This window comes from Lampetra planeri, chromosome 5, assembly GCF_965212315.1.
Source record: "Lampetra planeri chromosome 5, kcLamPlan1.2.h2, whole genome shotgun sequence".
NCBI classification, from domain to species: Eukaryota; Metazoa; Chordata; class Hyperoartia; order Petromyzontiformes; family Petromyzontidae; genus Lampetra; species Lampetra planeri.
The window spans coordinates 7943368-7959097 of NC_136111.1; the positions used below are offsets into that span (position 1 = coordinate 7943368).

The 15730-nt window shown below is 48.0% G+C and overlaps 1 protein-coding gene across 2 annotated transcripts in view; it reads left to right on the forward strand.

Moving 5' to 3' along the window:
- The first annotated feature begins 5562 nt into the window (after positions 1-5562).
- The window catches only part of BAX (BCL2 associated X, apoptosis regulator), a 36338-nt gene continuing 26170 nt past the window's right edge, over positions 5563-15730 (forward strand). The window contains exons 1-2 of one of the 2 annotated variants that reach the window (XM_078594306.1): positions 5563-5850; positions 8918-8966. In XM_078594306.1, the coding sequence (XP_078450432.1) occupies positions 5739-5850; positions 8918-8966 (161 nt within the window). In that variant the 5' untranslated portion in view covers positions 5563-5738. Of the gene's footprint in view, positions 5851-8915; positions 8992-15730 lie in introns of those variants that run through there. The other variant, XM_078594307.1, reaches the window with a different exon arrangement.

A 15730-nucleotide genomic window follows, 5' to 3' on the forward strand; every position in this document is an offset into this window, starting at 1 on the left:
GCAAAGTGTGTTGTACCCAACGTCTCCGCTCCCTGTTTTCACAAACCAGCGATACAATTAACCAGCATGGTGAAGTATGGTTAAGTCGCCCTCATGAACCACACGGCAGCCCAGTAAACATGCAACGTTTGACAAGGTTGGCATGTGGTTGGTCCACGTTCAATTTTAATTGGGATGGGCAGACCCTCATCCAGCAGTCAATGGAGCTGTACAGTACATGCACTAATAAGACGAGTTCACGTCAGGATTAAATACCGTGGATTAGAGGCCGACCGAAATTCGGTTTCGGCACCGAAAGTTGGCAAATGGCCACTTTGGGAATACTTTCGGTTTCGGCCGAAAGTCAATGTTTAACTTTCGGCCTGGTTTCGGTTTCGGCCAAAACCAGAAATTCAGTTTCGGTCGGCCTCTGCCGTAGATTGAACGATCCCACCTTTTGAGTTGAATACACCTCCAAACGTCAAAGTGGAAATTCAAAGGCCCTCAAGTGGAAGCACAACTTTTTTTAAAAAGCAAGCTGTATAGTGGTTGCTTTTAAATTTTTAACAATTAAAAAGTGTTTTTTTTATCCCCCATCTCTGTCCACTAAGTAGCACCTTGGTCAGCTACTCAGGCAAGTATCTGGGTCAACCGCTGGAATGTAAGATTGTAGAGTTCTACATCAACATCGGTCAATGGGGGACGTATAAAGATGGGTGCACCGCAGTCTATCGGCAGGTGGCGTGTCGCGGGGGTCAATTGAGGATACTCTCCATCTTAAATCGTTACGTATTGCCAGTGTGGAAAAGTTGACCAAATACATAACCCTTCAACAGCGGTGTGATGAAGCAATTACAGGGCTGTACTTTTACCACTCGATGAAATGTGTGATTTTATTTAGCTCATGGGGCCCTAAGATATTTAATTATATAGAACTTACTCCGTAAACCACGGTACGCCGGGCCAACGTTGATCCAACATGATGACGTTGGCCTAACCGCGTGCCAACGTTGACCCAACCTCGTGCCAACGTTGACCCAACAGGGTGCCAGCGTTGACCCAACCTCATGCCAACGTTGACCCAACCTCATGTCAACGTTGACCCAACCGCGTGCCAACGTTGACCCAACCTCGTGCCAGCGTTGACCCAACCTCATGCCAACGTTGACCCAACCGCGTGCCAATGTTGACCTAACCTCATGCCAACGTTGACCCAACCTCGTGCCAACGTTGACCCAACAGGGTGCCAGCGTTGACCCAACAGGGTGCCAGCGTTGACCCAACAGGGTGCCAGCGTTGACCCAACAGGGTGCCAGCGTTGACCCAACCGCGTGCCAACGTTGACCCAACAGGGTGCCAGCGTTGACCCAACAGGGTGCCAACGTTGACCCAACAGGGTGCCAGCGTTGACCCAACAGGGTGCCAGCGTTGACCCAACCGCGTGCCAACGTTGACCCAACAGGGTGCCAGCGTTGACCCAACAGGGTGCCAGCGTTGACCCAACAGGGTGCCAGCGTTGACCCAACAGGGTGCCAGCGTTGACCCAACAGGGTGCCAACGTTGACCCAACCTCATGCCAACGTTGACCCAACAGGGTGCCAACGTTGACCCAACCGCGTGCCAGCGTAGACCCAACAGGGTGCCAGCGTTGACCCAACCTCGTGCCAACGTTGACCCAACGGTGCCAGCGTTGACCCAACCTCGTGCCAACGTTGACCCAACAGGGTGCCAGCGTTGACCCAACCGCGTGCCAACGTTGACCCAACAGGGTGCCAGCGTTGACCCAACCGCGTGCCAACGTTGACCCAACAGGGTGCCAGCGTTGACCCAACCTCATGCCAACGTTGACCCAACCTCATGCCAACGTTGACCCAACCGCGTGCCAGCGTTGACCCAACCTCATGCCAACGTTGACCCAATCTCATGCCAACGTTGACCCAACCTCATGCCAACGTTGACCCAACAGGATGCCAACGTTGACCCAACCGCGTGCCAACGTTGACCCAACCTCGTGCCAACGTTGACCCAACAGGATGCCAACGTTGACCCAACCGCGTGCCAACGTTGACCCAACCTCATGCCAACGTTGACCCAACCTCATGCCAACGTTGACCCAACCTCATGCCAACGTTGACCCAACCTCATGCCAACGTTGACCCAACCGCGTGCCAACGTTGACCCAACCTCATGCCAACGTTGACCCAACAGGATGCCAACGTTGACCCAACCGCGTGCCAGTGTTGACCCAACCTCATGCCAACGTTGACCCAACCTCGTGCCAGTGTTGACCAAACCTCATGCCAACGTTGACCCAACCGCGTGCCAGTGTTGACCCAACCTCATGCCAACGTTGACCCAACCGCGTGCCAGTGTTGACCAAACCTCATGCCAACGTTGACCCAACCTCATGCCAACGTTGACCCAACCACGTGCCAACGTTGACCCAACCTCGTGCCAGCGTTGACCCAACCTCATGCCAACGTTGACCCAACCGCGTGCCAATGTTGACCTAACTTCATGCCAACGTTGACCTAACCTCGTGCCAACGTTGACCCAACAGGGTGCCAGCGTTGACCCAACAGGGTGCCAGCGTTGACCCAACCGCGTGCCAACGTTGACCCAACAGGGTGCCAGCGTTGACCCAACAGGGTGCCAACGTTGACCCAACAGGGTGCCAGCATTGACCCAACAGGGTGCCAGCGTTGACCCAACCGCGTGCCAACGTTGACCCAACAGGGTGCCAGCGTTGACCCAACAGGGTGCCAGCGTTGACCCAACAGGGTGCCAGCATTGACCCAACAGGGTGCCAGCGTTGACCCAACAGGGTGCCAACGTTGACCCAACCTCATGCCAACGTTGACCCAACAGGGTGCCAACGTTGACCCAACCGCGTGCCAGCGTAGACCCAACAGGGTGCCAGCGTTGACCCAACCTCGTGCCAACGTTGACCCAACGGTGCCAGCGTTGACCCAACCTCGTGCCAACGTTGACCCAACAGGGTGCCAGCGTTGACCCAACCGCGTGCCAACGTTGACCCAACAGGGTGCCAGTGTTGACCCAACCGCGTGCCAACGTTGACCCAACAGGGTGCCAGCGTTGACCCAACCTCATGCCAACGTTGACCCAACCTCATACCAACGTTGACCCAACCGCGTGCCAGCGTTGACCCAACCTCATGCCAATGTTGACCCAACCTCATGCCAACGTTGACCCAACCTCATGCCAACGTTGACCCAACAGGATGCCAACGTTGACCCAACCGCGTGCCAACGTTGACCCAACCTCGTGCCAACGTTGACCCAACAGGATGCCAACGTTGACCCAACCGCGTGCCAACGTTGACCCAACCTCATGCCAACGTTGACCCAACCTCATGCCAACGTTGACCCAACCTCATGCCAACGTTGACCCAACCTCATGCCAACGTTGACCCAACAGGATGCCAACGTTGCCCAACCGCGTGCCAACGTTGACCCAACAGGATGCCAACGTTGACCCAACCGCGTGCCAACGTTGACCCAACAGGATGCCAACGTTGCCCAACCGCGTGCCAGTGTTGACCCAACCTCATGCCAACGTTGACCCAACCTCGTGCCAGTGTTGACCAAACCTCATGCCAACGTTGACCCAACCGCGTGCCAGTGTTGACCCAACCTCATGCCAACGTTGACCCAACCTCATGCCAACGTTGACCCAACAGGATGCCAACGTTGCCCAACCGCGTGCCAGTGTTGACCCAACCTCATGCCAACGTTGACCCAACCTCGTGCCAGTGTTGACCAAACCTCATGCCAACGTTGACCCAACCGCGTGCCAGTGTTGACCCAACCTCATGCCAACGTTGACCCAACCGCGTGCCAGTGTTGATCAAACCTCATGCCAACGTTGACCCAACCTCATGCCAACGTTGACCCAACCACGTGCCAACGTTGACCCAACCTCATGCCAACGTTGACCCAACCTCATGCCAACGTTGACCCAACCTCGTGCCAACGTTGACTCAACAGGGTGCCAGCGTTGACCCAACAGGGTGCCAGCATTGACCCAACCGCGTGCCAACGTTGACCCAACCTCATGCCAACGTTGACCCAACCTCATGCCAGCGTTGACCCAACCTCGTGCCAACGTTGACCCAACAGGGTGCCAGCGTTGACCCAACAGGGTGCCAGTGTTGACCCAACCTCATGCCAACGTTGACGCAACATGCCAACGTTGACCCAACCGCGTGCCAACGTTGACCCAACCTCATGCCAACGTTGACCCAACCGCGTGCCAACGTTGACCCAACAGGGTGCCAACGTTGACCCAACTTCATGCCAACGTTGACCCAACCGCGTGCCAACGTTGACCCAACAGGGTGCCAACGTTGACCCAACATGCCAACGTTGACCCAACCGCGTGCCAACGTTGACCCAACCTCATGCCAACGTTGACCCAACCGCGTGCCAACGTTGACCCAACAGGATGCCAGCGTTGGGCGAACGTCTGGGTTCATTGGGAGTTGGTCTTGAAGCAGTGTCGGCATTTTGTGGGGCATGCCCAGGCATGCCCGCCTGGACACTGCAATTGGGACGCACTTTGGACGGTGATCAGGGCACGCTTCTCTCGGGAGAAAGAGTTTTGATTTCACCGCGGTGATATTATCGGGATATAACCACTTTGGAGATCTGTGAGAAGTCTTCGTGAGGCGTACGTATGCATACCTGTCGACCCATACGTTTTATCCGCATTCTTGTAGAGGGGAATTGAGTGTTCAGGTCCACACGGTGTACAGCCGTCGTCAATACGGGCAATATTTGTTTTGTACATTTTGTTTGTGTTTCTCCCTTGTGGTGGGACTGTGTGGGATGAACGTTGAGATTTATAAGGGCACGGGGTGACCAATAAGGTCTGTAATAAGGTAGGGCACTGATAAGGGGTTGACATGTATGACGTGTGTATGTGTTTCAGTCATTCTCTTAAGCCTTAAGCTACGAGAAACGCCCATAAACTGTTAAAATCAGCCATGATCAATCCGCTGCTAGACGACGGCTGAAGTGTTGTATTGTACTTAAGAACACAAACATTTTGAGGGTGTGCGTTGCAACTGGGAACCGGTTATGGCTATATTTTTGTCAATTGTCGCTGCTAATTTTGCTCCGTAAGGCGTCACCGCACGATTGGTTCCACACTCCAGACCGCATTATTGTCGCCGTTATTATTGTTAACATTAACCCCCAACGTAATGAGGCCACACTACCTGCTTTATGGACACCTCTGATATCTGCGAAACAATTTCGCTTTCAAAAAATTGCCACTGCGATGCCACGCTATGACGTCATTCGCCACTAAGTGACGGTACCGTCACCACGTCGCCTGTGCCAGGCTAGGTGCACTTCGAGTCCAACACCATCGCCCCCTCCTTATTTTACTCCTCTAGGGGCAACACGACGTCGTGATCAGTGAACTCCATCGCGCTAGGTGACGTCATGTCACCGTTATTAAGACGATGCCCCGCCACCCCCCCGCTGACCTCCCGGTGACGTCACGCGGAGTTGGCCCCGCCCTGTATACACCCCTCCACCCCCCCCGGAAGTGGCTCGCGCGCGCGCGCGTGTGCGCGGCTCCGTAGTGCTTCGTGCTCAAGAAGAACAACAACAACAACTTCTAAACTCCTTAAACTTGTTCCGTAGTCGTCGTCGTCGTCTTTCATCGTCGTAGTCGTCGGTGTCGTCGCCGGTGCAGTGAGGGGAGGCGAGAGGTTCTAAGACCGGCGCGTCATGTCCGAGGGAGCGTCGGGGGACGCGGCGCGGGTGAACGCCGAGGCCGGCGGCGGGAGCCGGGCGCTGGCGGCAGGCGGGGAGGACGCAGCCGGGAGAGCGGCGAGGAGAGGTGAGACGGCGGTCTGCAGAGACGTACAACACACACACGCACACGGCTCTTTGGCTATCCACTGCTGGATGATGGTCTTCCACCCACTCACCCACTCACTCACCCACCCACTCACCCACTCACCCACCCACTCACCCACCCACCCACCCACCCGCTCACTCACTCACCCACCCGCTCACCCACTCACTCACCCATCCACGCATCAACTCACCCACTCATCCACTCATCCACTCATCCACTCACCCACTCACTCACCCACTCACCCAGGGATGGTGTTTGGAGCAAAGGTACCGTGGATTGTTGCTGCGCTGTCATGCGCTAAAAACGTAGCCTATAGCGCCTGGCTATGCACGGTGATGGGCCAGGCTTGGCTTCTTCCAAGGTGAAGCGCTTTGCGGGTGATGAGATGATCATTATTGACAAGACAGGGTACCAACTGAGACTGGGGGGCTCGTCTAGCGGCGGGGTAGGAGGTCATACGGGGAGGTGGTGGTGGGGGGGTTTGAAGTGTTTAAGTGAGAGTTCGTAAACAACATTGTAAACACAGACGTTCATTGCTTTGTGTCAATCCACTGCTGGATGGAGGCCTCCCGCGGTGGTGAGATGTTAACTACATCGCCTGGCATACAGGAGGTCGTGGGTTCGATCCCGACCTCCCTGTGACACCGGTTGTAAATTTGTAGTTTGCGTGTCTGTCTCTCTTTCCCCGTGATCGCGTGTATTCTTCTCCGGATCCTCCGGTTTTCCATCCACATTTAGAAACGTGCGTTTAGCGTATTTGTCCGTTATGCATTTCCACACGATGAGCCATTTCGTTGAGCTATTATTATTATCTGTGGCTAGGTCGCTTCTTCTAAAAAAAAAACGGCGACATAGCTCAAGTTGGCCATTTACCTGTTAAACAAAAAACATTCCCAACTTATTCCAACCCTGCCACCATCATCTCTCTCCTTCGGTGGACAGCATCTCGGGCTCGTTCCCGTTCCTTGGCGTGCCGCGCTGCCGTGAACCGAAACCACCCGCCATCGATCATCATTCTAGCGACGTGCCCCCTGCCCGATCGCACTTTCGGTTCTTAGAGTAAAAAAAAATCATGTATTTAACTCGCGTATGTTGTATAATCCACGTGTTCCTCTTTCTATCTCTCTGTGTAATTCCCCGCATGCATGTATCTCTGAAAACGAATTTCTGTAGAACTGCTTTTTGTATTTGGTTTGTGGTGCTTCTCCTGCACCTCTGATTAGCACGAAATAAGTTCAACATACATATCGATCGAGGCTTCTTAGCATAATTATAGTGTATGTACTTTGACATCCGAACTATTAATATCATACTATAGTGGTCATAAATAAATATACTCAAAACACGTCAACAAATAATAAATTAGCGACGTTTCGGGCAATGACCCTTCTTCATAGCACATGTTGTATTTTGGAAACGCATGTAAGCCAGAATCAGATTTAAGAAATTATGCCTCTACCTACACCCAAGACTCTACCCACACTGACCTGCAGATGACAGCCTTTATAGCGCTTATCAGGAGATGGTACTTCGATTTATGACTCATGTGTCTGCCCAACTTTAACCAGACGAGTTTGCTCGTCACTGAACTTCCAGCTGGGCGACTCGGCATTAGAGCGAGATTCTCGTAACCAGGGGAGGGTTTGCCAGTTAAAATCCTGGTTAGGGGTTGACGCAGCCCATCATCCCTCCTAGATGGATGAAATAGGACCGAGTGTGGGTAAGCAATCATCAATATGTGTCTGATGATTGCACAAGCCTCCCACCATAAGAATGTGGAATTTCCACCACTGGCTCAGAACGTTGAACAGGAGAGGAAATACATATTGATACTCATTTTCAAAATAAATCACTTCTTGAGTTTTGATCACTGAAAAAATGTATCGGTCATTAACTAGCTGCCTTTGAGAATACACACGAAAAAATGTGTGTATTCATATTCGTTTTTATATTTGTATGATTATAAATGATGGCATATTTGGTAAACGTAGACATGCATTGAATGCACGTTTATATGTAAAGGGAAAAAAGCATGCAGGGCAGTTGTATATACTCCTATATGCTAAAAGACATTGACGACACACATGCACTACATACTATATGTTGTGTACATCCAGCAGTGGATTGGTCATGACTGATGAAGATGAACATACATTATTTTGCTGCAGTAAACTTGTACAAACAATAGCTGGTTGATTAAAATAACACATGTTTTAATGTTACCTAGAGGAAACGAAAATCTCGACGTTTTGTCCCACTGGCCTTTTTCAGGAAATACACCTAAATATTGTATGTATATTGAACTTATTTTGCAACGTACGTAGCCAACTGTGCTAATCGGAGGTGCGGGTGAAGGACCACAAACTAAACACAAAAAGCAGTTCTCAAGAAATGAGTGTTCAATCGAGATGATGATTTAAAAGTGCATCGCCCCTAGTGGATTCCTAATATTGGAATGAAGAGCGTTCCAGATGGCCGCAGAAGCGTATCTGAAAGCGCGAGATGCAGTGACCATCTTTGTTCGATGATAATTGTAAATTTACAGGTTAAATAAAAACTTTGAGTTTTCTGTGATTACTGTGAGGAATGGCAGATTGAGATATATATAGCAAACTGGCCTGCCTACGGGCTGGGAAGTTGCCACCAGATAACAACAGCCAGTTAGTGGGTTTGTGAACCCAATTTTTGCTAAACCTTAGAATGGTATCCCCTCTGGCTTGTGAGTTTTCTCCAGGCATTCTAGTTTCCTCCCACACAGCAACACCACAAAAATGAATTGTCGAATAGAACAAATGCAAAACTCTCTTAAAAATGAGTCTTGAGGCTCAGCGAGGTTCTTCTAAGTAAATAAATTAATATTATTCTTACGATTTACAGACCCTAAAGCTGTCTGCCTGGCTTTGAGCCTCAGACCTTTACACCTAATTATAAACGTTCCCAATGTGCCTCAGTCTAGCTAATGAAGCATGGGGCATGATTGCAGAAGCCTAAGGAACCTAAGTGTGTCTGAGGCATATACGTTCCTGTGTTTGTGTCACCCTCGCAGGCTCCGTGAGCGACCACATCAACGTTCAGGCCGGGCAGCTCCTCCGCAGGTATGGACTTGGGAACCTGTGTGAAGTACGTATGTAACGGTTGATCAAGCTACTTGCTGCCACCTCGCAGCAGTGTCGTCCTTCCCCCACACCTCCGATTAGCACGGTTGGCTACGTACGGTGCAAAAGAAGTTCAACATACATACAGTGGGTTTCAGTCTCACAGACTTGCAGTGCGTGAACCACCTAGCCTTGCCTGTAAATCATAGGCGTGCAGTACCACCACACCTATGGCATGTAGCTGGAGATGCAGCATGTCAAAATTGGCCCATTTTTTGAACAGATGCTGCTGGGTACAACAACAACATATTTTCGGTTGGTGGATCACAAGGATGTTGTCAAACTCCATTTCCGTAGGGTGTCAACATGGCTTTGCCAGAAAACTGCACAGCAAATGTGGACTCCATATGTTCCACCTTTATGGGATAGAGTGTGGCCCCCTTTCACGTGGGGATTTTATCCTGATGTTGCGGTTTCCTCCCACATGTAAACACTCAATAATTGGCTAATAGTACCTTAATGTATAGAGGACCACAGAGCTTGGAGGGGGGGATTTGGCAACGACTCACCGCCTGGCTGCCTTTCCCGCTTGTCCGTTGTTCTTCTCACCTCTAAGTTCTTCTATTTCTTTGAGACTGTGCCTCGCATTACAATTTGAAATTATTCTTCGATTTTTATTGTATTTTATTATATTTTTCATGCACTCACAACATCTCAATTGTCTCGGAGCACAGGATATTGTTGGTACGGAAGACCCATAGGCTGATGGACTCAACATTTTATTTAATTAAGCGGGTAGACAGAAGGAAGTTATTTGATAGAATTACTACCTCCAGTGCTTGACAGCAGCACAAAATGAGCTTTTGTTTGGTATTTGTCTTAGTTTGGTTTTAACAGTGGAGTGGCATTCAAAGTAGGGAACGTGGCTATTGTTGGTGGAGATGGAACGATTAAGTCAGCTCGTTTGCATGAAGCTATGTGGATAGTTGCAAGGCAAGATGATGAAAGATGCTGGCGGTTTGGGGAAGTATCTTCAGCAGTAGATAGATCATGATTATGATCATGATGGTGAAGATTTAGAATCACATTACATCAGTGTGGTTGAAACATTACCTGGTCATACATGGATGGGCAATTTGAATTGATAGTGGTGTAAGTAGTTGATTGTGTACTCGCATGCGCAACAAATACAATAAAAAGTTAAATCGCCAAGTACAGGTGCAATAACTGTTAAATATGTACAAAATATTGGATAAGCTTGCATTGAAATATTTATCATTCGCTTGGTGTTAGTAGCCTGAAGGGTCTTGACTTTTCCTGTGGCGCGCGGTATTGCTGACCAGGGGAAGCTTTTAGCGAACAATTCTGTCCCTATGGAAGATGGGGGGAAATACCCTCCTTTTATACTTGTGACGTCAAGTGTGAAGTCGCTTTGTCGTAAACATATTTATTGTGGCTGTGGTGCAAGACGTGTAGAAACCTCGTAACCCCCCCTAAGGCTGTTAATTCCTTGAAATTCACCCACCAAGCAGTAAAATATGGTGAGACAAAACATCAGCATGTACGGAGATGAAAAACAATTGAGTAAAAAGGCATCACATTTAAAGTATTAGGGAACGACCCTGCAATTGCTTGTTCACGTCAATGCTGTTGGAAGGCCATCTAAGAGAGAGAGCTCCCTCTAGAGGACACTACGCATATTGTCTGCCACGCTGCCGTAATCATCTTGGTAGATGAGGGACTACCCAAACTTTATCCTATTACTCAAGACCGGGGTGGGGGGGGGGCAAGGGAATTTAGAAACTTGTCCATTCTTTCAAATACTGCACTGAGGGATTGAACCGGTGATCTCTGGGTTCATAGAAAAACCCCCAGAAAAAAGCCAAAGCATACTCGGGGATGAGACTCATCAGTCGGTGAAGACCATGAATTTAGCCGTGTGTGTACACACACAACTGGCACGGAACGTTGAGTGTTGGCACTCGCTGGGTGGATGAATGGAAAGATTAGGTCCCCAAGCATGTAGCTGCTTGTGTCTGTTAATTGTTTTTGACGTTCCTTGGCAGCGTGAATCTGCCAGTGGCCATCTGGGCATGCCGGACCACTACATACAAATGTTGGGAGCTGAGTGTTAAGTGATGGTGATGCAGACTCGTTTATTACTAGCAGTGAGATCGTTATTCTGCATTGTAAGGCTGTGGTTGACCACAGGTCTGTGGCTTCATTCGGATATGCCAACAATCATCGCCACCTTTATCACTGACTGTGCTTCATGACAGAAAAATGCAAATAGTTGCAGGCTGACATTTCAATAAATTATCCTTTGAACAGTACTTAAATAAAGGGTGAACTTTATGCTTGGACTCCACTGGCAACACAAAAATGTACGGGTGGAGTGGTGGCATGGTGGTGAGCGCATTGCGCTATGAACTCGGCGAACTGGGTTTGATCCCTGGCCTCAGAGCTGAGTTGCCCATGTGTGACTATATTATGGTGAACAAGAGTTGCGCAGATTTAGGGTAACCCTGTCGCCGTGAAAGCATTAATCAAACAGCAGGAGCCTCACGACAGTCAAGACAGCCTGTCATTTGGGACGTTACCAGGGTCTGGCACGTGGAGCCACTCCTGGCCACGGCTAACATCGGTGGTGAGGCCTGGGCCCCCTTCAACCCGCACTGACCAGCGTGAAGTATGCTCAAACATCCCCAGTGACGGACGTGGCATGAGAATGCCTTCACGTCGTAGTGGAATAACAAAGGGCTATAAATAATTTGTATAGGTTAATGCCACCTATGGATTTTATAGGTTTATACCATTGAACATTCTATAGAGTCACACAACTACAGAGTCTAAGTGTACCACAATAACAAAAAAAAACATTGTTTTGTAAATCGAACCGAGACCTTGAAACTTGACAATTTGTTGAAACAATGAAATATGAATATTCCAATCGAAATCCAGGAATGCACTTAACTAAAATAATTCAGCAATCAAGGTCGGCAGTAATAGCAACCCTGCATTCATATCCCTGACTTCAGCCATCCGTGTATAAATCGGGTGCTCAAGTGTCGTGAGTTGAAGGTCTCAGCCTGGTCACTAATGATTGAGACATTTTATTTTCTTTGTCCTTTAATTGCGCGTGAATTATTTAATCAAGCCATCTGCTCGTTCACCAGGGATTGTACCAAAGAGCCAATCATTTACATGTTTGTGATCTGGATTTGAAGCTTTCGTAACTGCAGGAATCCATACTCTTTGGTTCTTTCGGTAAAGTTACGTAGGTATAAAATAAAATAAATCACGACGTTTCGATCGCAACACAAGCAATCGTCATCAGGTGGCTGCCACTTTGTAATCATTCTTGACTGTTGTACATCGTCCCCTCTCGCCATCACGTGTCGTGCGAAAGCCCCCTTTTCTTCATAGTTTGGACGATGTTATTAACCTACGTATGGTTTCAAATCCATGTGTTCTTCTTTCTGTCAATGTTAAGCATGTACGATTCACGGAAGTTATATACCATAGTTTAATTTAGCCCAAATGACAAGTGAGGCTGAACAAACGAAAAACAATATGAACAAGGGAACAAATATGTAGGTTTTATCAAATTGTGATGCAGTGGGGGGGGGGGGTGAATCGCTCCAAGTCCAATGCCGAGCTTACTGTAGGGGATGTGATGATTCCTCCCCTGGTGAAACGATAAATTGTCGTGATTCAAACCAATCACACACTCTCTATAACCTTCGTGTGAACGCAGCATTCATGAGCGGATTCTGGCGTGACCCGAACCTGTTACGTACAACATTGCCATCTTTGTCAGCCATGATCTGTCCACAGGTCTCCCCAAGCCATTGCCATCCCTCCTGCTAATGCACAATCCGGTCGTATTACCTGCCTTGAAAAAAATAACACTGACAGAAATTGCATCAAAAAGTTGAACATTGCGCAAGAAAAGGGACGGAGAGGTGCATGCTGGGAATAATCAGAATCTTTATCCTTAAGCTTCTTTTTCACAGATGCCCAGTAGGGGCGGGTGAGAAACTTACAACAATACGAAGCGACACAAAGAGGCACAAACATGTACGAATAGAATAAAATCGCCACTTGCACGTATCGTGTACCTAAGATGCGATTTTGCACGATGTGTCATTATACCGTGACCTTACTGTATACGTTATATCCCAGCCGTAGTGGACAGCTTATCTGTATTTAATGGGTGGCTAGGTTTGCACATGCGTTGCGGTGATTGATGCCCAGGTGTGTGAACTTTGAATGCCTTTCAGAGCCTGTGTTTGCACAAGTGTGTCAGTTGCCCGCCTGGTCTGACTCATAGGCAAGACTGCACTCTAACCAAAACAACATCACGAATTATTTCATAATTTTTTGCTATTTCCTTTTACGCGCAGCATAACCTTCGGATTGTTCACCGCTGATGTGACTCGGATGGTTGAAACCGTTTCAGAGTTTGCTTCCTTAAATAAGTGGTGCTGGTAAAATGAAGGGTAATCCATTTACGGATACCCTACGCGATTGTTCAACACACAAATGTATTGCATGAGACGAGGGTTATTAGTAATCAGTGGGGTGTCCGTAAAATGATCACTCGGGGCTTTTGATTCCAAAAGCCCCATAGGCCGATAGAACACGACACATTGTATTTCATTGTTACTTTTAGGTATTTTGTCATGATCTGAAAACACTCTTTTAGTAATTAATCCTTTATAGCAGTAAAATGTTTCACAAATGTTATATATCTTAATACAATAGCCTTAGAATGTTCAGCGCAAAATAATATGTTGGAGACCACTTTCATTTGTTTGAGTTCCTCCTCACGCCATACGGGTCGTGGAGGGCTATTTGACCATACTTCCCCATGCTGGCTGTGCGGATTGGTGAAGGTGGGGGGCAATGGTAGCATAGTACGGTACAATAATGAATTTTACTGCACTGAGCTCTGCTGACGAAATGTCAGCCCAACACTTTTATCACTTGTTCTGAATAATTAATTATATTTAAGGAGTTAAAAATATAAAATAAGCTAATGTTTAAGGCCAACGGGCCCTTTGTCCGGAGCTCATAGAGACAAAGTGCAATCGTGACTGACTCACTGTTGTGCCTTAAAATGCACTACGCTAATAGTTAAACATAATGCAGATTCAGCCTTGCAATTTTGGTTTAAAATGTAATCTGTGAAACATGTGCGTTGTCATTATTTAAAAATGTGTTACGGTAACATCTATCAATCATGTAACCAATTCATAGCCCCCCAACAATTCTATGAATCACAACAATAAAATAATCGCACATTTTTTTCTTGTTTTTATCATCTCGTTTGTATTTTCTTTCTCTCGTTTGCACAGTTTTGTTCGCTCCCTTAGCCTAAAAGCAATAGTAGCACCTCCATTTACATTTTATTTGCTTTAATTGTAAATTAAACAAAAATGAGCACACGTATACTTTTAAACATGTTGGGTAGAGCAGTGGTGCACTGTAGTACGAAGCTTGTATTCGATTCCTGGCCACGGATAACATCAGTAGCAAGCGATATCTGAACCGATGCTCGGTCACAGCCTTTACCAACCCATACTGACCAGGTCAGCATGGTGAAGTATGGTCAAACAGGTCCCATGACCGATACGGCATGGAATGGCCTTCATCCAGCAGTGGATTGATAAAAGGCTGAAACAAAAGAGAGACAGGTGGCTGAGCGGGGAGCCTAGGAGTCTGTGTGCTTGCTGCCGAGACTGTTTGCACATCCGATAGTTCAATTTACCACACAGCCTGCAATTGAAGTGTGTGCTGTGTGCTGCATCATCATGAACACGACCAAGGTTCTTCGCTCTTGTAAAGTGGATGTTAAAGCTGGACAAGTAACGACGCATTGATTTCAAATTCGATTACTATGCTCGCTCAGCGGGTATCAAATTGTGCGCGCGAGTATTAGTGCATTTATTTGACCAACATAAAGGACACACACATTTTCATCCTGGAAGGACATGTCCAATGTTATCTGACCGATCGATTTTTACTGTCAACTTTTAGTCAAATAAAATGGCACGTCTTCAAATGAACGTATGAACTGGAAACCCGATTTAAGTGTTTTTTTTCTTTTCATTATAACCGCACCCTGAATCACTACTACAGATTCGCAGGGCTGCATGCGCTAGTGACCATTTGTTTCGATATCCCCACTCGCTTTCATCACGTTTGAGCATGTTGTCGGCAGTAAGCGGTGGAGTGTCTTGAATCATCGGTTAAATATAAACTGAATGGTGAGAATAAGGCGCGTGCTGTAGTGATTTACATTATTTTCGCTCTTTCCCATCTTTGAGTTGAGTATTATTTGCGTCGTGTGTCGTTCAGTGTTTGTTCAGCCGTTTTACTGCAGGGCTTTCTCTTTGTAGTCGACAAAACCTGATGGATTGAGTTTATATATATATTTTTTTACAATTTCATTATTTTCTTGTCTCCACTCAGGATAAATTAGGGGTGTTGTAAAAGTCTGTGGTCTGACCCAGAGAACAATGAGTGGAGTGACCTTGATGAAGCTGGGTTATGTCTGTACATGGTCTCCTTGAAGTGCAGTCTACTTGGTCAGTCATCATCATCGCCGATGTCCAAAGTTCTCACCCAGAACTCCTTGTCTCACTCGTCAAACCACTCGGTCCAGGTTGCTTCATGTTCATGAGAAATTCGCCTTTCTTGGGAGCGATTCTTTAAAGAAACGAACCTCGTTTTTAGCCCCTTTTGTCGATGCCCTGTTG